Source organism: Coturnix japonica, chromosome Z, assembly GCF_001577835.2.
Source record: "Coturnix japonica isolate 7356 chromosome Z, Coturnix japonica 2.1, whole genome shotgun sequence".
NCBI lineage: Eukaryota > Metazoa > Chordata > Aves > Galliformes > Phasianidae > Coturnix > Coturnix japonica.
Genome location: NC_029547.1, coordinates 12,687,265 through 12,710,276, shown reverse-complemented (window position 1 = coordinate 12,710,276; position 23,012 = coordinate 12,687,265). Strand labels below are relative to the sequence as shown.

Here is a 23,012-nt window from a genome sequence, read left to right as displayed (position 1 = left end):
GGGAAGTTGGCGCCAAGGCAGTGTAACTATTCAAAAGAATGAGATTATTGTAATGGATGTTGTTTTGCCATGTTAAGCTTTTTTGATGGAAGTCTTTCTTTCAAAGAGCTCTTAATGTTCCTGTTTGCTGAGAATGAACTTCACGTTCATTTTGACAGCAGTGACCTAGAAAATGTATCTTTCTGCCATTCTTCAGGAAGTCTATAGATGAGGCCCATTCACTAGTCTTTATAATAGTTAAGGCTACACTTAAAAGAGACTCACTAGACCTTCCTGAATTCTATCCACAGTTATGTTGTACAGCTGGAGACTGAGTTGGAGTTTTCCTACAGAAATAGAAATATTCAGTGTAGAAAAAATGGCTGAACCTGGAGTGAAGTAATTAGAAAAGGGACCACTGTGTTCAGGGACTTGGATTTTCTAGGAATTTTGGGCTGGAATGGAAAACTTCAAAAGTCAGAGAGGAGGGATCATGAGCAAGTATGGCACAGGAATAGGACAGAGATGATGGAGAAGATTGCATGGAGCAGAGTATCATTGGCAGGAACTGGAAGGAAAGAAAACAGAATGACATGTTGTGTAAGGCAGGTTTCAATTTCCATATGAAGACAAACTCCAAGCTGTACCAGTCTTTACAGCTATACCTTGCCATCACTGCAAACTATAGCAGAATTAAGACATAGTTTAGTGAGGACTATTGGTGATGGTGGATGGTTGGACTTGTGAGTCTTTTCCAACCTTGATTATTCTATGATTCTGTGCTTTATTAATGCAGTCAGCTCTCCTTATCTGAGTTGATGAGGGGTTTGGGCACCCTGGGCAATTTAATATCTTTGATGATGTGGACTTTGCTGGGAGCACCATAGGTTCACTAGCTGTATGTGCAGAGTCAATGTTGGAAAGCTCTGCAGAATGCAGAAACCAGTCAGCCCAGGTGCAGTTTTGTACCTGTCATAGCAGCTCCACATTGCAGGGCTGCCACCTAGTCTGTCTTGCCCATGGAGATACAGTGCCATTAACTCGCCAGTCATCAGCTGAAGATAAAAAAGAAATTCACTGCGATTGAGCTGTTGTCATCCATAGTGGGCTCTGTGCTGCATTATCCCTGCTTTTGGTTACAGTTAATGGTGCAGGGAAACTTGGGGTGGCTATAATGTCTCCTAGAGCTATGTTTACAAAACTGAAACCCATGAATATCTCACAGTTGGCTAACTAAATCAGCACCAAAAGTGGCTAGCTATTCAGTAGCACTTAGTGGCTGTTTACAAGCAGTTATTTTGTGAATCTGAAGATTTCTGATGAACATCCTAAAGGAGTATGTTTGGCAGAACTACTTCATGTGCTCAAATGCCTGATATTAGTTTTATTCAAAACAAAACAAAACAAAACAAAACAAAAGAGCCACTGCCAAACCCCCAAAAACTGTGAAGATACATCCCTATAACAGCAGCACTCTTATCAAAGTAATCTCATGGAGACTGTGAAGTCAGGCATTCTACAGCTAGAAAGTGCCAGGATTAAGGGATAGGACTAAATCATCATTTTATGTGTATGAAGTAGGATCATTTTGTATTATTTCTTTCTAAGAAGTTCTTTATCTTTTTAATTCAGGGCACAGAAAAATTATGAACAGCAATTCATAGAATCACAGAATCACCAAGGTTGGAAAAGACCTAAAAGTCCAACCATTCACCTATTACCAATAGCTCCCACTAAACCATGTCCCTCAACACAATATCATGTTTCCTACATTGCTGTTTTCTCAAGGATATTAAGATGTTGAGTATTTGAAAGATCAAATTATGTACAAAATGCTTTAGTAAGAAATCCTTGGATCTATCATTTCTTTACTTTTGAGTATGAAATGTTTGTGAGGTTTTAACTTTGGTGTCTTCTATTGTTCCTTCAGTACAAATTCCCAACAAAAGAACTCTACGTCCTGATGTGTCACCCTCTTACTTAAGACAGTCTTGATAATACTATCTCTTAACTTTTGCTGCTGTTCTTGTCTCTGTAATGAGAACATTCACCATAGCTGCTAGAATGTCTTAGTCTTGTTTTCAATTCTGAGTCTGGTTTAATCAAATTTGATTGTAAAAGATGTAGTTTGTAGCTAGAAATTGTATTTAATGGGTATCATTTAATTGAGAACTTCCTTTAGTGTTAATTGTTAATATTCCTGGCAGAGACTATTAAATTCTGAACTTCAGATACAGAGTTTTCTGTAGTCTTAAGCTCTACAGCTGCCATACATCAGTGGAGTTTTGCTACCCATGGGGCAGTAGAAGTATCTGTCAGTAAAGAATGTAATCTTGGGAAACAAGACAAAGTGGAACAAACAACAAAAAGGAAAAGTTAGGGGATGTAGTAGCAATATGTGCTAGTATTGACTGAAAAAAAAAAAGCAAGTTTTGGCACTGTAGGGCTTTCTGTGTTTTTTTAAAGGTATGGAATTATACATGCTGGTGGCATAGGAAAGTACCTGAGTGACTGGATCCTTGAAGGGGAACCTCCATTTGACCTGATAGAATTAGATCCTAATCGCTACGGAAAGTGGACCACTACAGAATACACAGCTGTCAAAGCAAGAGAATCTTACGGTTTTAATAACATTAGTAAGAAAACATTTTTAATTGTACTTATATTCTGAAAATCAGTTCCAACAAAGCCTGCCTCTAGATTTCTGTTCACATACACATTTGTACGTTCTGTTCTGTGATGTAGTTTTTTTTGTCTTTCTTCTCTAGTTATTTACCCTAAAGAAGAAAGATTTGCTGGGAGACCAACAGAGAGGTCTAGTGGGCTGTATGATTTGCTGAAAACAAAATGCTCAATGGGATTTCACGCAGGATGGGAACAACCTCATTGGTTCTACAAACCTGGAGATGAGACTGGATACAAGTAAATTAAAGATTATTTATTTATATATTTATTTTTGTCTGATAAGTTGTCAGCAAGGGCCAGATGACTTAGATTAAAGGCAAGGATACATTGATTACTTGTTTCAGATAAAAGATGTCTACTATGTTGATCTTCTATTATTGTTTTTTCTGTAAATTTACGTATGACAGACTACTACTTTCTTCCAACATTTGATCAGTTCACAGTTTATTCTACAGAGTGGTTGATAAAATATGAACCCATATCTTTCTCTGTTGTTAGAGGATTTAATAATTAAGCTATGTTAGACCAAGCAAAATATTGGGTAAGCTACCTACAATTTGGAATGTCTATCTCTTATTGAACTGAAGAAACTGAAGGCTTCAGTGTATGAATGCTCTGTTTCAGACCCAGTTTTCGGCGCACAAACTGGTTTGATCCAGTGGGTCGTGAGTACAAACAGGTTATGGAAAAGGTTGGTGTGATTGACCTGACACCATTTGGCAAGTTTAAAGTAAAAGGTGCTGATTCTGTGAAGCTGCTGGATCATCTGTTTGCAAATGTTGTTCCAAAGGTAAATGGGATTGTGATAACTGTTTTAATGTAAGATTTAGGCAAACAAGATGTGTTTCAGAAGTGGAAAATGTGACATAATACTGTCATAATATCTTTCAGATAGCCAAGCACTCCTGTCCTTTGAAGAAATTTCAGTGTCAGGAGCAGGAGCTGTGGAGTTTGTACTGAAGTAGCTTTCAGATGTACCTTTTGTGCAAATCATTGAGTGGCAGAGTTGTTGATGTTATAAGAATCCTTATTCTTGTCATCTTGTCTGAACATCTACTAAAGGAGGCCACCTAGAGCTGATTGCCCAGGACTGTGTCCAGATGGGTTTTGAATATCTCAAAGGATGGATACTCCAAAACCATTCTGGGTACTCCATTCCAGTGCTTTGTCAGGCTCACATTAAAAACGTGTTTTCTCACATTCAGACAAAAAGTTCATGTTTCAAATCCTGATCTAAAGAAAACCTGGAGTTCATTTACAATGATACTTGAATAACTTGGAAGCTGCTTGCCTAAGATGCAGCTTCAAGTAGCAAAGGATAGCAATGGGATGTGTTCTTGCCAGACCATAGCTGGATTTTGTATTTTTTCTGAATCTCCAAATGAACGTTCTGTTTTGTTTTTAAATTTATCTCATGCTTGTTTTCCACACAGCTCATAATGACTGTTTGTTATATCTGGCTGCCTAGAGCAGGCCGGGTTGCAAATGTTCAAGGTGTTCAGCTTTCAAACTCACACCTGTCCTTTCTCCACAATTCCGAATCTGCTCACAGATACTCAGAATATGAAGAATGGCACGCTGGCAAACTAACTCAGGCTTCTTATTACTGGTCCTCAGTTCATGGTAGTGCTCCTTGAGTCCCTTTTGTCTTCCTGCTTTGTAAGCCATTCTCATCTAGTGCCTAACTGCAGAGATCTAGGGCCAGTCATTCGTATATGAGATCCTTTCTAATGTCAACAACTCTGTGACTCAATGATTTGCTTCAAAAGGTATGTCTTGTTCTTTTCTGAAGTGCTACAGCCATGAGGTTCTGTTATTCCAGGATGGAATTACACTTTTCTTTCTGGCTATAGATTATGGTTTTGTCTACTTTAGACAGCAAAAGGAGGAGACATGGGGAAAACATTAAGTACACTGAAACTATAGTCATGAAGCTAGAAGTCTTCTTGGAGTTCAGAGCCAGCTGGATGTGAAGCCTGTACACAAGAATCTTGTCCCATAGATCTGAGAGGAAAAAAAAAGATCCTAAACTGCCACATGGTCATATATTATACTGTATTAAATAGTTTAAACGTCTTCTCTCCAGCTTTGTGTAGAGGTGGTGTGACTATCATCAGCTGGCATTGCTAACACTTGTTGAATACATTTATATTTTGAAGTTAAAGCAACATTAAATGGGAAATTATGAAGACAAAAATGAATAATTTCTGTAGGATATGGAAGAGTTGCTGAGGGGAATAAGAAAGAGCAAAAGAAAGCAAAAGGTGTACAACATTGCTCCGGCACATTTAAATTTCTGTTTGTACAGATGGCATCTGTATGAACATGCATACATGTTACCGTCACAGCTAAATTCCTGTTGAAATTTTGCCTTTTGGGAAAACATTTATACACAGAATCTGATCCAGATATACAATGATGTTGATTCATAAGCAAGAACTGGATAAAATATGAAAGAAGTGAATACATCGAGGCAGAAAAACATAAGCAAGCTTAGTGGTTTTTCCTTTAAATTAAGAGACACAGAATATGTCATCCTTTTGGGCTTTGAAAGTGTTATTCACATGGTTGAAAAAGAATATTTACATCAATGTTCTGTACAAGGTTTTTTTTTTTAAATTCTGGTGATCAGCAAACAAACTCAAATTCATTGGATCTGTTTGCATCTAAAGTGCGTTCTTGGTAACGTTTAATACACGACCAGAAAATATTTACAAAGATCTTTATTTATGTGATTTCTATGGAGAAATATATGGAATTTAGCCTGTAAATGTTAAGCTTGGCTGATTCTCTCTTGTTAGGTTATAGTAGAACAAGCATAAAAAGTTGTTAAGTAAACGCGTATTTCCACATATTTAATGATGATTAAAAATTCAGAGGTTTTTCTCTGCATGTTTACTAACTAGAAATTGTACTCTGTAGGTTGGTTCCACAAATATAAGCCATATGTTGACACCCAGAGGAAAAGTTTATGCTGAGCTAACAGTGTCTCAACTGTATCCAGGAGAATTTATGCTTGTAACTGGCTCAGGGTCAGAACTTCATGATCTGAGGTAAACTTATTTTTGATATCGTAAGTACATAATGCCATACAATCATATTAATATAGAGATCATTTTAATAAGTTCCAGATTCTTAATAATTATTCAACAGTCATTTCACTAGTTTCAAGATAATTCTACATATTCATTGAATAAGTGATAATTCACTTGTTTTCCTAGTAACTTGTTTTAACTGAATCCTGAAATATAGGCAGTTGAATATTGGGTTTAATGTTGGTATAAAAGGTGGATAATTTACTGACAGTTATGTAATATGCTTTAATCTAAGTAGTTCTTGTTTTGTTATTGAACCTATTTGTGTTTGGCATTGTACGATGGAACATGGCATGGTTGTTCCTTTCCAGTGTTTTCTCTTACGTAAAAAAGAGAACTGACTTTTAACACAGATGACCCCAGAGGCACTGACCTGGCTAATGGAGATGAATAGTATTATTTCTGATACTGTGATAATGTCTTCTGCTTTGGGCTCTGGGGCCAGAAAGTGAAGTGAAAGAAAGGAGGTAGAAGCAGCTGCAGGTTGACTCCATTTCATTTTTTTTCTTTCAGTAAGATGCACTGGATATTTTTTTCCAATCAGATACATGTTTATAGTGTTATTAGTGCCTGTACAGACATAATACAGAAAAAGAAGATTTTTCCTATAATTTCTGACAACAGTTCTTCAAAGTGAATTAATACATGAAAGTTGAAATTTACTACCCTTACACATGATGCATATTGCACTTCTCTAACAGTCCCATGCTTGTAAAAAAGGACAGGCCTAATGCATTTACTTTTGAAGAATTTCTGCAGTTCTTTTTGGTACTTCCTTGGGCCTGAGGTCATTAAACACTGTTTAACAAAACAGTAATTCATAAGATTTTTTAAAAAACAAACCCTTTCATTTACTTTGTGAATTTCCTGAAAGATGTATGCAGCTTTAGTTTCTAATCAGAGCAAGACTGCAAGCTAAACTTGCTGCCAGTACTTTAAATACTGCATTCAGGAAGCAACAATAACATTTGTACATTTATGTCAGCCCAGAAATTTATGTTGAAGTTCATTACGTTCATTCTGTTTGATGCTTATTCTTTTTGTATACTGAGATTTTATTAACACCTTCTGAATCCAAATGCATGTCTGTGTTCAAGTCTTATGATTTTAAGATTTCAATTCTTTCTCCTAACAGTCAGCACGGATTTGCCAAGATGTCATGCTTGACCAAATTGATATGTTCCTGTGATGAAATGATTAGCTTGATAGGTGAGAGTAGAGCAGTGGGTATTGTCCACCTGGTCTTCAATATGAGCTTTGACACAGTCACCCACAAGATTCTTGTAGACAAGCTATGAGCTACATGGACAGACAGCGAGGTAGATTGAAACTTGGCTGAATGGCTGAGACCAGAGCCCAGAATTCAGTGGTGGAGACCACCAGGAAGAAGCTTGGTAGAAAAGGATCTCAGGATCCAGATGGACACCAGGTTGAGCATGAGCCTTGCAGAAAAAAAGCTGGTGTATCCTGGGCAGTAGTATCATTGACAGGTTGAAGGAGGTAATCCTTCCCTTCCGCACTAATGGGGCCTCATGTGGAATAGTGTGATTAGTTCTGGGCAGTCCAGTAGAATAGACATAGCTATACTGTACAGAATCCAATCAGGGACCATTAAGTTGATGAAGGGACTTGAAGCATCTCTCCCAGTTGGAAAGGCTGAGTGAGATGGGACTGTTCAGCATGGATGTGAGAATGCTTAAATGGAAAGTTAGCAATGTGTATATAAATACCTGAAGGGCAGATGTAAAGAGGACAGAACCAGTCTGTTTTTAGTGGTAATTTGTCAGGACAACAGATACTGGATGCATACTGGAATGCGGAAGGTTCTGTCTGAACATTAAGGAACAGCACTTTTACTATGCTGGTGACAGAACAGTAGGACACGTTGCCCACAGAATCTTCTCCTTGGAGATCTTCAGAAGTCACCTGGTCATGGTCCTGGGCACCCTGCTCTGGGTGTCCCTGCTTGGGCAGGGGTTGCAGCAGATATACCCAGAGACCGCTACCAACCTCAGCCATTCTGTGATTCTGTGAAATATTCCGTGAAATAGTGTATCTAAGTTCTCCCGCTTTCCTCATTGTACCTCAGACACTTGTGTTCTTTTACCAGTTACCTCACCGGAATTTGAGCAGTAAGAAAAAAAAAAAAAACACTTTTATTTTTACTCTTGATATGGATCAAGAACATAAAGTTAACATCACTGTTGTGTTTTACATGCAGATGGATAGAAGAGGAAGTAGCGAGAGGTGGATACAAAGTTGAAATAGAAAACGTGACCGATGAGATGGGAGTACTGGGTATAGCAGGTCCATATGCACGACAGGTCCTCCAGAAATTGACAACTGAGGATCTGAGTGATGACTCATTTAAATTTCTCCAGTCTAGACATTTGAAACTCTCTGATATTGCTGTTACTGCCATAAGGATATCATACACAGGTGAGTGATAGAGAAGACTCTTTAAGAGGAAAAAAAATATATAATTAGTATAATCAAAAGTATATTGAATAATAAACCTCACTGTATGTTCTTAAGTAGGTTCACCATGCTTTTTTTTATGTGTGAGGAAACCCAGCTCATTGATTTTTCACATGTAATCTGGTCATGGTCGGTTCCAAATTTTCCAAGATCCTCTTCTCTAGAATATCCTGTGGTGTAAATATTTATTTTACAGAACAAAAGGGCAGTTCTGATAACCTCTGTGGTATTTGCTGCAAAACCAACGTCAGGAATTGGTTTTGGATTACCGTATATTTTTTGTCAAGTGCTTTTAAAATGTAACACTGAAATTTGGAATATTAGCTTTTCTGAGTTAATTTTTTTTTATGTTAATCTCTATTGCAATTGAATGAATTCAGAGCTTTCTGAAGCAGCTGAAGTCACTGAAATTCATATTCTCTTTCTAGTGTGCAAAGTATGAAATGTTCACTTTTTGCTTATTTGCAGTGTTACATGTGCTGTTCACTTGTAGATTCATCACCTGCTTATAATGTCTTAAGCTTCATCCCTAAGTGCAACTTTGTTACATGATCTTTTCTTGCCAATATTTTGGGTCTTTTTTTTTTTTTTTTTCCCCACTTAGATGTCAGTAAACATTTTAAATTAGAATAATATTACCACTGCTTAAGAGCTAGGGCATGAATTCTCTTGTGGTTCTTACAGGGAAATTGGCTTTCTGTATGATAGCAGAATTGGCCCTATAACGTTAACGAATACAGTGCTGCTCCTTACTTTTTACCAACAGACTGCATTAGTTACTAGGTTTGTTTCAATGCTGAGTTGATGGAAATACTAATCTTGTTTGTCAAACAGGTGAATTGGGATGGGAACTGTATCATAGAAAAGAAGACTCTGTAGCTCTTTACAATGCAATCATGGATGCTGGCCAAAAAGAGGGAATTGACAACTTTGGAACATATGCTCTGAATGCTTTAAGGCTAGAAAAGGGTTTCCGAGCCTGGGGGGCAGAGGTCAGGAAGTAAAACTTTTTTTATTATTCTTTCTGTTTCTTTATTTCACTATGACTACGCAGCTTTTAGTCTGAATTAACACAGATAGTCTTTGTTTCTTGTTCCAGTTTTTAAGTTTAGCATAAAAAGAAATCTGTTTTGAGCTGAAAGTACTGTAATTTTGAACAGCGCCTTTTCTAAATGAAAAAATAACTACTGTACTCCAATGCTCTGCTGGCAGAGAGACACTTGTGTTGATTCACTGATACTTTTGCCCATTGTGTATCACAAAATTATGATGGTCTTGCTGAGTTTAGGCTTTTGAAATCAAAGATTTGGCAGATAGGTTCTGAAAATGTTTTATTTCTGAGTAATTATGTCATGAGAGGCCAGTTATTCTTGCTCTATCATGTGTCTGTAACTTACTCATTTCCCATTAGTTTCTTTCTAGTGAATTTACTTACCACAGTAAGGAAATACTCAGGAGAGCTAGAGAACTGGGGGAAAAGCAGTAAAATTCTGCTTACCTGATTTTTTTGTGTGATTCCTTTGGAAAGGAAAGAAACAAGGAAGACAAAATGCTGGGCATTTAGGAGTACTTTTGCTTGGTTCACTGACAATTATTTTCATTCTTGCTTGTAACGCTGCCCAACAAACCATTATCCCTCCGTCCCCCAGTAGGAAGGCAGTAAGAAAACCTGGCATTGTATCTTATTTTTGTCTCTAGCTGAGGCATTCTGGTGTGTTGCAGTTAATTTTTATAACCCAATTATTCAAGCTTCTGCAGGTTCCATTCTGCTTTGAAAAAAACTCTCATTTCTGATTGTAATGTGTATTCACTTTGCACATTGAAACTTAAATTCAGGAGTTACGAATGTACACTTCATGTTAAGGATAATAAAATATTATGCTTGAAGTCATGTATGAGGAAGCTTACAGTGTATTCAGATGGATGTTACACATAAGCAATGTGGATGTCATTTGATCCAGAAATAAATAGAAAGATGCACAGGATAATAATAATTTTATTTTTTTAAAGGTAAAACCTGCTATAGGCCACCATGTAGAGATGGCTTTTGTTTTTTTTTTTTCTTTAACAGATGAACTGTGACACTAATCCCTTGGAAGCTGGACTGGAATATTTTGTAAAGCTAAACAAGGTATGTCCCATTACTTTCAGAATGTTCTGTTATGTGCAAAGTTATCCTTTCCAATGTCTGAAAAGAAAAATTGTTGTTGTCTGTAAAATAAAACAGGTATTAGAAAATGAGCTGAGCAACATTTTTTGCAGTATATAGTACTAAGTACGGACTCAAATGTATGTATTTTTTTTCCGTGATTCTCGATAACAAAAGTATATATTAGATTGGAAACTTGCAAGTATTAAATTTGATGTTGTCTATATAAAAATTTTTTTTAAAAAGTTTTGATAGAATTTCTGAGGAGATCCCTGTTCATAACTTGTTCTTGTCTGAGTTGCAGTTTAGAGAATGGGATTAGTTGAATTTAAATGTTTAATACAAGTAAAAATCATTATTCTATCTCCCTTTATTGCCATCCTCATTTTCTTATGATATTAATATTTTAGAAAATCAAAACCTATTATTGTCTAACAGATAGAGAAACTCCATGTAATTTTCTGTTCCAAATAAATAAACAAAATAAGTGTCCAAACTCTCCATGAAACCCTGTGAAATCTCTTCCTGTGCAGCTCCGATGCCACCTGTTGCTACCAGTTAGCTTATCAGCTCAAACAGGGATCACATATACTGTGGGTGTGAAGTTTCTAACCTAAGAAAAGCCAGCTCCAACAAAAACTGTCACAAGCCAGGGAAGCTGTTGCTTGACAAGATCCCCATGCAGAATATGTGAAGGCACTAATATATAGGAAACACTTAGGTTTTTACTGTTCTGCACTTTTATTCATGGTTATGCATACTGTAGATAAGTAGGTGTGAAGAGAACCTCTGTCATAGAAGCAGGATGTCAGCCTGAAAACATTTGCTAGTTTTGTCGAACAAACGTGAAGAATGAAATAATCGATGTTTATTTATTGACTTAGAGGAGAGGGCAGTTGTGACTGTATGTTGACACTGCAGAGGTACCTGAATTAACTCAGTTACTGGAAGCAGTCTAAACAGTGTAGCATGAAGCGCCATGTGAGATTATTTACTCTTGTTTTTGGCAGCTTAGGATGGCGAATCCCATTTTTAGCTACAATTTCCTGTCTCTGGCTTTGATGTCCATTTGGCATGGCATAGATTTCAGCAGTTCCTACAGGACACTATGACTGAATACGAGCTAAATATTCTTTTATCATGGCTATCAGCTGTTCCTATTGTCAAAGAAACTTCTTCTTCTTCTTAAAAAACAAAACAAAACAAAACAAGGCCATAACAGATTCTTGTTTGACATCTTGGTCTGCGGGAAATTTCTGATAGGAACCATAACTTTAACTGTGCACCCCCAATAGCAGAAAGTGCTTATTTCTGTGTATATTAAAACAAAAACGAACCATTCAGCTGGTTATTGGATAGCGCTTCTTACTGCACAACAAACAGCTAAAATAGCTCACTTCAATGTAAGTGAATCATAAGTCATGGAAATACAAACAGCTTATAAGCAGATTATAGTGAATGAATAGCCAAATGCCTATGAAGGTAACACGATCAAAGATATTTTCCACAAGAGCATATTCAAAAATCTACAGGACAAACATAAAGAGGTGAAAATTCCCAATAAAATCTCGGTATTTCTTTGTGTTATGCAAACCTTAGTGTATGCATCAACCTCAGGTATGTAGAGACCATTCATTTTATTTGTGATAAGTAACATGAAAAATTCTTAAAAGCTTAAATTGGTTTCCTCGTGATTTCAGTGGAAAGATTCATTTTATCAAAAGATGAAGAGGTTGTATTGTTCTAGATGTTTTTGTCTGGCTTCTTCTTAGTACTCCCTTATTGTTTTGTTGATGGTGTTTGTTCCTTGTGGAGATGGGCAGGATGGGCTGTGATTAAATCAAAGTGGAGGGATGATAATAGAATTTCGAAGTTAGTGTGCACATCGTTTTTATAAATTCACAATAAAATCTTCCTGTTTCAGGAGTGGTATTTTTAAAGTATCTCTAGTCTCTTTATTCAACTGTTTTTGCTGAATATTCTTTGTTAGACACCATACTTTCTACTCACGAGTAAGCACTCTGTTACAAATTATTCAGTAGGGTCCTAATCAGCTTTGTGTCAGGAAATTCACAGGATGTCTTTAAGGATGAAAAAGGATGCATCTGTTTTTGCTTCATAACCAAACTATCGTTTTTGTTGTGACACAAAACTCCGTGTTTATCTGTTGGCATTTAACTTGCTGTGATATATATGCAAGGCTGCCATCTGCTGGGCAGTGTGTGCAGCATCAGCTCACTGCAGTTTTTGGGGGGGGAAGGCAGCAGATGACGGAAACCCGTGGGGATTCTGTTTTAATACACTCATCTATGAGCTTAGCCAATATTTAGCTTTTTTTTTTTTTTTCCTTTAGTAGGAAATACCTTTATTAGAGACAGCGTTTCTTTGTCCTGTTTATGTATTGAGGCAATATCTCTATTCAAAGTTCTTTTTTTTTTTTTTTTTTTCCTTCCTGGATTATATATTACCCGCAATCTCCACCCCTTTGCATTTTCTTAGGCCTATGATACCTGCAGGTTTTTTTAACCTGGTTTATTTCCTTTTTCCTTCCCTGTCAGCTTCTCAATGTTTCTGTCTCCACCAGTATTGCATTTAAATGTCAAACAGTGCTTCTTAAACTGCAATCCTGCCACTTCTTACTTTGCATTGGAATTCAGTGGTGGCTGTTGCTATTTCACCTATTGGACATATTTTATTCCTTTTGTAGTAAGTTCAGTGTTACACATCCGTGATCTCCCCAGTTGTGTATCTGCTTCCTTTCCACTCTTCTAGAAGTACCCCTCAGTTGTATCAGCCCAACTCTTTGTATTACCATATCATAGCATTATAGAATATCTTGGGTTGGAAGGGACCTTAAAGATCATTTAATTCTAACCCTCTACCATGTGCAGGGCTGCCCTTTGTGCATGTTTTCTTAACTGAATTTCTGTTTTACTTAGTCCCTGACTTTATAATGGTCCTGTGTTGGCAGGGCCATAGCAAGTGATAAATAGTTATTTTCTTGCTCCTAAAATGCAGTATACTCTATATAAGGCAGGCTTCATGGATGAAATGCCTGACAATTACCGATCGGGTGTGCAGGAAGCACAGTTCCAACTCTGATGTTGGTGAACCTGCAAGAGTTTCTGTAATTTCCCCCTTTTGTTAAGGTCTGTCCAGCATTCCCTTTCAGTGACTTGCATCCCACCTGTTCATAGAGGAATGAACATAGTAGTAATTACTGACTCCACTTCATAATCCAGAATAAGATTCTGTGCCACCTCCTCTTTAAACAAGAAAAGGAGATGGGAGTGGATTCATACACTGTAGTTGTTTCATTGGATGTCCAGGCAGGTCATGAAAACAAAGGTTTTATCCCATCAGTTTACACAGGGTATGAAAATATCTGCAGAGGTTTTGTTTTCTGTATAAAATGCACACTTGGGTCTCTCCCACTATGTTGGGTCATATAAAGCTATAGGCGCCCACCAAGCCAGGAATTTTGAGCAAAAATAATTCATCAGCAGTTTGTTTTAAACAGATTCTTAAAGCTGCTTGTTTGCATTCAAGAAGGGCTTAGGCAGACTGAGTGAAAGGTGAAGTGAAAGGTGAAGGTACCACACATACTGACTGGCCGTGTATCCTTTAGAAAATTGTTTAATGCAGTATAAACTGCAGCTTTGGTTTGGTGCTGGAAAACAAATTCTTCAAATATTTGCTACCTGTGGGGGAAAATGATCTTCAGCTATCACTCTCTGATACCATTTGGGGCATAACCCTGAAATTATTCAAGAGCATTCAAGTAAAAATAATTATTTTCAAAATACTGCATTGATGCTGTCTCCAGTGAGTTGTAGTGCCATGGTTATAGCAGATTGCAGCATCTGTTGGTGCTGCCTCACTCAGCTGGGTGCCTTTGTGTACATAATTTGGCTGTATGCCCACACGCATAAGAAGGATTCCAAATAAATGACAATTACATTTTATTATTAAAAGAGATTTGCATATCTTTGCTGCTAGTTATTCCTGAAGGGATTTGACAGTTTTCTTCCAGGAAACCCAGACTTTATGCCACTAAGCAGCACAGTTTAAAAAAGAAAATCTGAAGCTTCGTACACACTTTGTATTTCCTTTCCTTAAGTAACTTATTGAAGAATTAGAATTAGGATCTGTGAGCCTTAGAATGAGCACCAAATGTGTTTGAAATACAGTGTATATGTTTGAAATACGGGGTATGCCACAGTGCCTAAAATCACCTCATTGGTTAATGTTTTTTTTTTTAACCCTTAAGTGCTCTTATTTTATGCTAACTAACACAGAGTAACTGATACAAGGTGAAAGCCTGATGGGGAGAATGGCAAGGGAAAATGTATGATATATTAATAGTCTGGATAACCTGTGGCCTCCCCTAAGCTTTATGCTATTTGAAAATTGTAACTGATTTGTCACTGTGGTAATTTTCCTTTACAAATAGTATGTAAAGAGCTAAACCCTTCTATTTATTTTCAGTGCACCCAAACTAAAGAATGTGAAGCTAAATACCATTGTCCTTATCCTGATTCTTTTTACTTACTGTGAAAAATATTACTTCTGCCCCAGCTTAACGCTTTGGAAGCATACATTAAAATACTGGAAAGTCTTCTGTATTTCAGGCTTAGTTTAATGACAATCATTAAGTAGTGAAGCATTGCGTGTTACTCAATTTCATGGTGTTTTTTTTTTGTTTCTTGTTTTTTTTTTTAAGTGAAGAAACAATAGGAACAAATACAAATTTGACATTTGCTTGAGGTTGGAATTATTTAATATTTCCCCCTTCTTTTTTCTTTCCTTTCTTTTGCAGAATATCCTGTTAATAAGTTGTTCTAGTTTGAATGGATTTAATCTTGCATTGTATTTAATATTATATTTAATGCAATGACCTAAAAGAAATAGAAACTCAACTTACTGATTTTCTCCAAGAAACAGGAAGAAGTTGCCAAGAATAGACAGTGTTAACTTGAATTAATCACTTTCCATTGTGTCAAATGGTTATAAATATCTAAAGTGTGGGAGTCAAGTGGATGGAGCCAGGCTATTTTCAGCAGTGCCCAGTGGCAGGACAAGGGGTTATGGGCACCAAAGGGAACACAGGAAATTCCATATAAGCATGAGGACAAGCTCCTTTACCTGTGAGGGTGACTGAGCACTGGAACCAGCTTCTCAGGCTGTGGAGTCTCCTTCTTTGGAGATACTTCAAATCCACCTGAATGCTTTCTGGTGCAGCCTACCCTAGGGAACCTGCTTTAGCAGGGGGTGCAATTGATGATCCTGGGAGGCTTCTTCCAACCCTTGCAGTTCTGTGGTTCTGTGATACATGTGTTCATTCTTGAAAGTTGTGTTTATGTCAGCATGTGTGTGTGTATTTTGCACAACTTGAATTCTGGGTTACCATTAGGTTATTTTTCCAGGACAGAATTCTAATAATAAGAAAAATATCAATCATTAAGGAATAAATCAGCAAACAACTAGTCCATTGTATAAAAGCTGCCAAATCCATCTCCAGTTAGCATGCAGAATATAATGATGTATTCCTGGTGGCAGAAGGTCTGGTGCAGTTGAAATTAATTCAGCAAGAATTGCATTTTCTATCCATAAAGAACAGACAGAAAACAATCCAGAAATGTGTAGATTATAAAACCTGTAAACTACCTTGAGTTTTCCGTAGTGGTCACCATGGAAGTCAAGGGCTTTTTGCTGTCAACCTTAAGGTTACAGTAATTGGTAGATTAACAGGAATTAACTATCATTTATGCAGCTAATCTTGAAGTGACCCATTAGAGTGGTGTTTATATGCTACCAGGTCATACTCAAGGTTTTCATTATGACTGATGCATTCATTTTTATGGAACTGTTCACCCATTTGTAAAAAAAAAGAAACTTAGAGAGGTAACAATTAACTGGAAGTCCTGAGTTTAAAAAAACAGTACACAAACACACACACACACCAGTGAAAATGAGACATGTTTTAAGGGCTTTCAGTTCTCTCTCTGTTTATGCTCTCACAAGTATCTAAATACACCATAGAAAAATAAGAAAGCTGTGCTGTCAGTACAGCACTAGCTGTGTCAATGTGGTGAGATAATGCACTCCCAATGTATTAGTTTTTTTATTCTGGAAGACTAGAGGGTGAATTAATGAAGGGAATGGGCACAGTAAAAGAATACTGCTGGAAGCTGGTTTGAAGAGTACTGCCTATTACCACTTAGATTTTGCTAAGAGACCTACGTATAGGAATTTAAAGACACCCATAATGTTATATTAGATGTCTTAGTCAGAAACATCCGCACTCTGTTGGTAAATATGACACAAGACTGAGGGGAGACCTAACTTCCTGGTTACAGGCCTAGGGCACATGCCATTTTATTTGAGTTCTTGTTTTTAGTTCCAGTTAAATTCCTTGAGACTAAATACCATGTACTACGTTGGCATGCTGGGGGCTGAGGGGAAGTTGATTCAGCATTCAGCTCACCTGTAAAATATTTGCTTCCTAGATACCTGTCTCGTGCAAAGTGTTCTACTCTGTGTGATGTGCTCTGGTATGGTTGCTTTATGCTTTTCTAGCAACATCCTGAGAGTTCTAAAATCAGTCCTCCCAGTCCTTTGTCTAGCCTGGGTGGTATTTTGTGATGCCCTTCAGAGTGGAGCATTCATAATACTTAGGGATAATGTCTGCCTTTATCTACAGTTGGTCCACTGAAAGCAAGAATCAAGAAAATAGAGGCCCTTCATGAAGATTAAGTATCCTAAGCCTTGGGGAAAGTCAGAAGAATAGGACTAGTGGGACATGTCGACATTGCTAACACAGCTGGGGTAGCACAGCTGAGTCTATAGTTAAGACAATACAGCTGGAAGGGAAAGGTAGCCAAAGAAATTGATTCTGACTGATTGAGTAGAGGAGCTGGGTCGAAGTAACCTGAGGAAGACGTCTGACTTCATCCCCACAACCTCCGGAGCAAGACCCCCACTACAGACTGCGCATGTGTCAGTAGGAGGGACAGCATGTAAATGAGGTTCCAGATAAACAATGACTATGTTAATGATTTCTTGGAAATTTGATGAATATGTATATGCTTGCTCTATAACTTTCCAACGCTTCAGTCCATTGATGCACATGACACGAGGAGTGATCCCCCATGTGCCCAGCGCTGAATAAACACAGACCTACTTTATAACCTAATTCTGGTTATAGAGTCCGATTCCGCATGTCACCACACTGATTTTCAGACTGTCTGATCCTTAGCCACTTCTTGACACCCGCAGCTTTCCACCATTGCTTGTACAATCCAATCTTTCAAAACTCATTGGTGCTTTAGTGGTTTCTTCTGAGCCTAGAAACAGACGTATATGAACTAGAATAAGATGTTCAGAAATAAGAACATGTTCTAACTGTGCCGTACTCTATTCCAAGTATAATACATTTTGCTTGTAATCCTAGCTAGCATTACTGCAAAATAATGATTCGCTGCTGACTCACAAGGAGCAGAACTTTAGAACTTGGTATTCTGAATATCACTCTATAAGCAGAGCACTCATTACAAGTGTATTTCAAGTAACTGCTGGGGTCTATAGGCTGTAATCCTTAATGGAAATTAAAGAACAATACCAGAAATAGTATCTTGATATTTTCAACATTATTTCATTCCTTTTCTCTTTAGCTCTCATCAAATGGCTAGAAATTCTGCTTTAGATGTAGAAGACTTGTCACGGTGACCTAGGACCATGTGTCTTAAAATAGCTTTCATTGCTACTCATCTCAGCAAAGGCTAAGAAGCTCGGTGAACTTTTAGCTGCTGTTATGTTTCTTGCCCACAGGACAGGATGATGTGCATCTGGCAATTTAGTTGAATGCAAATTGTTTGTTCTGTCTGACCTATGCCAAAAAAAAACAGTGAATCATAGAATGGCTTAGGCCGGAAGGTACCTCAGAGATCATCTAGTTCCAACTGCACTGCCATGACACGGTTGCCAACCACTAAATCAGGTACTAGGTTAGGCTGCACAAGGCCCCTTCCAACCTGGCCTTGAACACCTCCAGGGATAGGCATCCACAGCTCCTGAACAACCTGTTCCATTGCCTCACCACACTCTGAGCGAAATATTTTCCTGCTGTCTAATCTAAATCTGCTCTTTTCTAGCTTAAAGCCATTCCCCCTAGTTCTGTCACTGTCTACTTGTTTAAAAATTTAATTTCACTTCTGTTTATAAGCTCCCTTGAAATACTGGAAGCAACAGCTTTCCCTGCTGGCCACCCTTCCTTTAATGTAGCCCAGGATACTGCTGGCCTTCTGGGCCATGTCAAACTTTTCATCTATCAGAACTCCCAAGTCTTGCTTTCAGCTTCTCCCAGTCTGTATCTGCATACATGTCTGGGATTGCTCTGATGCAAGTGCAAAAACAAAAACAAAAACAAAAACAAAAACAAAAACAAACAAAAAAAAAAACCAGCACAATTTTTGGCTTTGTTGAACCTCATCTGGTTCATGGGGGCCAGTTTATCAAGCTTGTCCTGCTCCCTTTAGATGGTATCCCTTCCTTCTGTCATATCAAATGCACCAGTCAGTTTGGTGCCATCCACAAACTTGCTGAGGGGGCATCCAACCCCATCAATTTATCTGTGTTATTGACAAAGATGCTAAAGAGCATCCATCCCAAGACAAGCCCATGGGAGACATAATTCATGACTGGCCTCCACCTGGTCACAGAATAATTGACCATGACACTCTGGCTGTCAGTTTCCAACCAGTTATTTATCTACAGAGTAGTCCATCCTTTGAACACTAAGCTCTCCAATTTAAATATAAGGATCTGGTGTGGGACCATATCATTGTGTCCTCAATTTTCTCCTTGTCTGTTGAAGCTAGTTTTCCCTTCTCATTTATCAGAGGGAGTACATTCTCCTTTACTTGTTTAGTGTACCTGTAGAATCCCTTCTTATTTTTCACATACCTCATCAAGTGCACTTACATCTATGCCTTGACTTTTCTGATCCCATCTCTGCACATCCAGACAACATCCTTGTATCCTTCCCAGGCCACCCATCCCTGATTCTGCTGGCTGCACATGTCCTTCTTACCCCTCAGTTTGAAAACAGGTTCTTGCTCAGCCCTGATGACTTTCTGCCTCTTCTGCTTGTTTTGCTATACTCAGGGAGAGAGACTGTTATGCTCTCAGAAAGGCATCCTTCAAGAGCAGCCAGCTCTGCTCCAATCTTTTGTCCTAAGAATACTTTCCCAGGGGATCTCATCCAATAATTCCTTAAACAGCCAGTTTGCTCTCCTGGAGCTGAGGATCCTGACTCTGCTTTCTTCCAGGGCTGTCTCCCTCAAGATCACAAATTCTACCAGGGCATGCAGCCCAGAGTACCTCCAGTATTAATCTCTTTAATATGCTCCTCTGTGTTGGTGAGCACCTGGTCTAGTAATGCTTCACTCCTGACTGATCTGTTCAGTACCTGGATCAGGATCCTCAACAGAGCGTGCCATGTTGCTTTCCCAGCAGACATCCAAGTAGTTTAATGCTCCCCCTGGTCAGGTGGCCCGCAGTAGATGTGCTTTATTAGTCCAGTCCCTAATTTTCAGGCACAGGCTCTTAACCCAATCATGGCTGTTCCTCAGAGGCAGGTCTTGGCTCTCTATCCTCCTCTTTGTGAAGAGGGCAGTTTCCCTGTCCATCTCTTCAGAAAAGTTTCTAGTCCTCAGTCATTGTGCTCCAGTCATATGAATCATCCCACCATGTTTCTGTGATTGCGATTAGATCATAGTTTTCTAATTATGCTGTGGCTCACAACAACTCCTGCTTGTTTCCCATTCTGTGTACATTGGCGTAGACATACTTCAGCCAGGCTATCAGCAGTGTTGTGAATTGCTCTCTGTAGGCACTTGAGACATTCTGTCTAGAGGCACAAAGTCAGTAACAGCTCTTCCTATGGCTTGTTTTCCCAATTAATTCCCAGCTGATCAAGCAAGGAAGTCATCTGATTTACATCTAAGACTTAAATAGTAGTGTGAGAAAAGTCAGTGTTACAGCTAATAGAAGACAAAATCCTGGCTGTGGAATCAAGCCATCTCAGCCATCTCAACATCACTGCATACAATACACGCTATCTTATATATCCCTTACTATGCAGAGACTTACAGATGGCTCCCTCAGTACTTGTCATGTATTTATTCAGTCTGCTTCTAAAAAGATGAGCATCTATATGTATTTTACTAGACAAGCTGAAAAGGGAACTCAAAATGGCAGTAGTATTCTTTCGCTAACATGCTTTTTAATCTCTTAAAATGGCAGATATGAGTTTTTTCCCCATTCATAGGTTAAAACAAGAATATGGACTGAACTGCCAGATTTGCACCCTGGCACAGAGGCATCAGAATGGAATTGTAACAGGTAACAGAAGGAGTAGCTGATGCTGAATAAAATTACCAAGATGAAATGTACCAATATAAAAACAACAAGATTCAAGATATAATGTCTGTCAAAAAAATTGATCTGTATTTCATAGAGAATACTGAAGTGCTAGGAAAATGAATAAGACAAATATAAATGTTTTTATCTCTGACCTCCTTGTAAAACTCAAGTAACCTGAATATCATCATTATGTTTTGTTTTCTCAGCCTGCAGACTTTATAGGAAAGAAAACACTGAAGCAGATTAAAGAAAAGGGACTCAAACGGCGACTGGTTTATCTCACCCTGGAAACAGATGATGTTGATCCAGAGGGAAATGAAAGTGTGTGGCATAATGGCAAGGTAATGACTATAGGTCATGTTACAAGAAACTAAAGTTAATTCATGAACAGAATCTTACTTAGTGTTTCAAGTGTGAATATAATATCTTTGTTCTGCTGGCACAGACGAATTTTAAGCTATGACACCATTTTCTAATCTTCAGGTAGGAAACAGCATTGTTTATGTACTGAATGCTGTCACAGACACAGGAACAGAAGAGACTGAAGTATGGTCATCCATTTATTGAACTAAGTCATTCTACAAGTTAATCATTGTTCTAAGATAATTTCTGTTATTTGCTTAAAAGAAAAAAAAAAAACCACCAGTAAAGCTTAGGCACTCACACTTCAGGTCAGATTATGCACTGAGACACTTACTAGCAATTAAAACATTGTGTATCTGCTATATATAGATAAATTGTGTGTGTATACATGTGTAATGTGTTTGTTCCTGGTAAAAACTGAGCTGAATGCAACAGGAATAAACTGTTTTTCACTGAGCAAAAGTTTACCAGCTTAAGGTGATGCCATCCATGGAGAATGTTATGAACAGCACAATGCACCTGAAATTTACTTCACATACGAAATATACACCTCAGATACTAATTTTGGATTGTGTGTCATAAGAACAAACGAACAACCAACCAACAAACTCAGCTGATGTTGAATATATGCATTAAGGACTTGGCTTTTTGTTGTGTTGTTTTTTTCAGGTTATTGGCAACACCACATCTGGATGTTTCAGCTATAGCGCTAAGCAGAGTCTGGCTTTTGCATATGTTCCCATAGAGCTCAGCAAAGTTGGACAGAAGTTAGAAGTTGAACTTTTAGGAAAAAATTATTCAGCAGCTGTGATACAAGAGCCACTGGTGCTGACCGAGCCAACAAGAACACGCCTTCAGAGAAAGGGTCAAAGTCCCAAAATATAAACACAAATGAGAATACAGGAAATCGTGCAGTATGAAATAGTTCTTTTTCTATGCATGCAATTAAGAGAATTAAACTACTCAGGGTCCTTAATTACTGAACATAAGAACCTGATTGCCATTCTTCACTGGAAAATTTGATGGCATTGCCCTCTGGCTTCTCTGTATCCACTGTTCATTTCAGAGATCAGAGCACAGCTGATGGACCAGTATGTGTTCACTCTTGTCAGTAACAGCTGAGAGCAGAAAATGGCTGGGAATGAGTAGATCCTTGATTCAGCTTGCTCAGATTTTGGCTGTCAGATCTGAATTCAGGCAGAGGAAAAGATTGCTCTTAGTATTGACTAATAGCAAATTATTCCTTCACCTGGAGACTCATAGTTCATCCTTCATCTGTCCTTGGGCTAATGTAGCTTATCCTTACAACTGGCTATAACTTCACAAACTTATCAATAAAATAATATCACTGTTATGCACAAAAATGCTCACAAGAGAATTGAAATCTATCCCATGAATCATTACAAAGTAATAAAAACAATATTAAAGGCAAACTGAATTGCTGATGTTTTTTGTTTGTTTGTTGTTTTTTTTTCTCTATGTATTGCTGAACCAATCAGAGGTGTTACTTTTCGCAAAGAGGACATTGTTTTTAATAAGGCATTCAGCTGCAGAGTTTCCATGAAGATTTAAGAAGCCTAAAATACAACACAATGTGATAGTGTTTTATTTAGAGCGGAGGAGGAGAGAGCAATTCTTAGAAATGTAGTTTTGAATTTTAATATGCAAACAGTGAATATGCAGATGCACTAGACTTGATGTCTGGGATTGTACAGTAACAGTAATTCTGATGCAGGCTGTCATATATTCTTTTAAGTAGCTTTGTTTTACAAAGTGCTGTTTCACTTGTGCCATCCATATATCAAACTGGAAGTTAAAATCAGGTTTGTAACTCTTTC

General features: G+C 37.9%; 1 protein-coding gene across 1 annotated transcript in view; it reads left to right on the top strand.

Moving 5' to 3' along the window:
• The window catches only part of DMGDH (dimethylglycine dehydrogenase), a 42,124-nt gene extending 19,504 nt beyond the window's left edge, over positions 1-22,620 (top strand). The window contains exons 8-16 of the mRNA XM_015848641.2: positions 2,446-2,615; positions 2,748-2,901; positions 3,289-3,454; positions 5,587-5,717; positions 7,981-8,198; positions 9,072-9,229; positions 10,309-10,368; positions 21,018-21,152; positions 21,844-22,620. Of these exons, the coding sequence (XP_015704127.1) occupies positions 2,446-2,615; positions 2,748-2,901; positions 3,289-3,454; positions 5,587-5,717; positions 7,981-8,198; positions 9,072-9,229; positions 10,309-10,368; positions 21,018-21,152; positions 21,844-22,059 (1,408 nt within the window). The 3' untranslated portion in view covers positions 22,060-22,620. The remainder of the gene's footprint in view (positions 1-2,445; positions 2,616-2,747; positions 2,902-3,288; positions 3,455-5,586; positions 5,718-7,980; positions 8,199-9,071; positions 9,230-10,308; positions 10,369-21,017; positions 21,153-21,843) is intronic.
• The last annotated feature ends 392 nt before the right edge of the window (positions 22,621-23,012 follow it).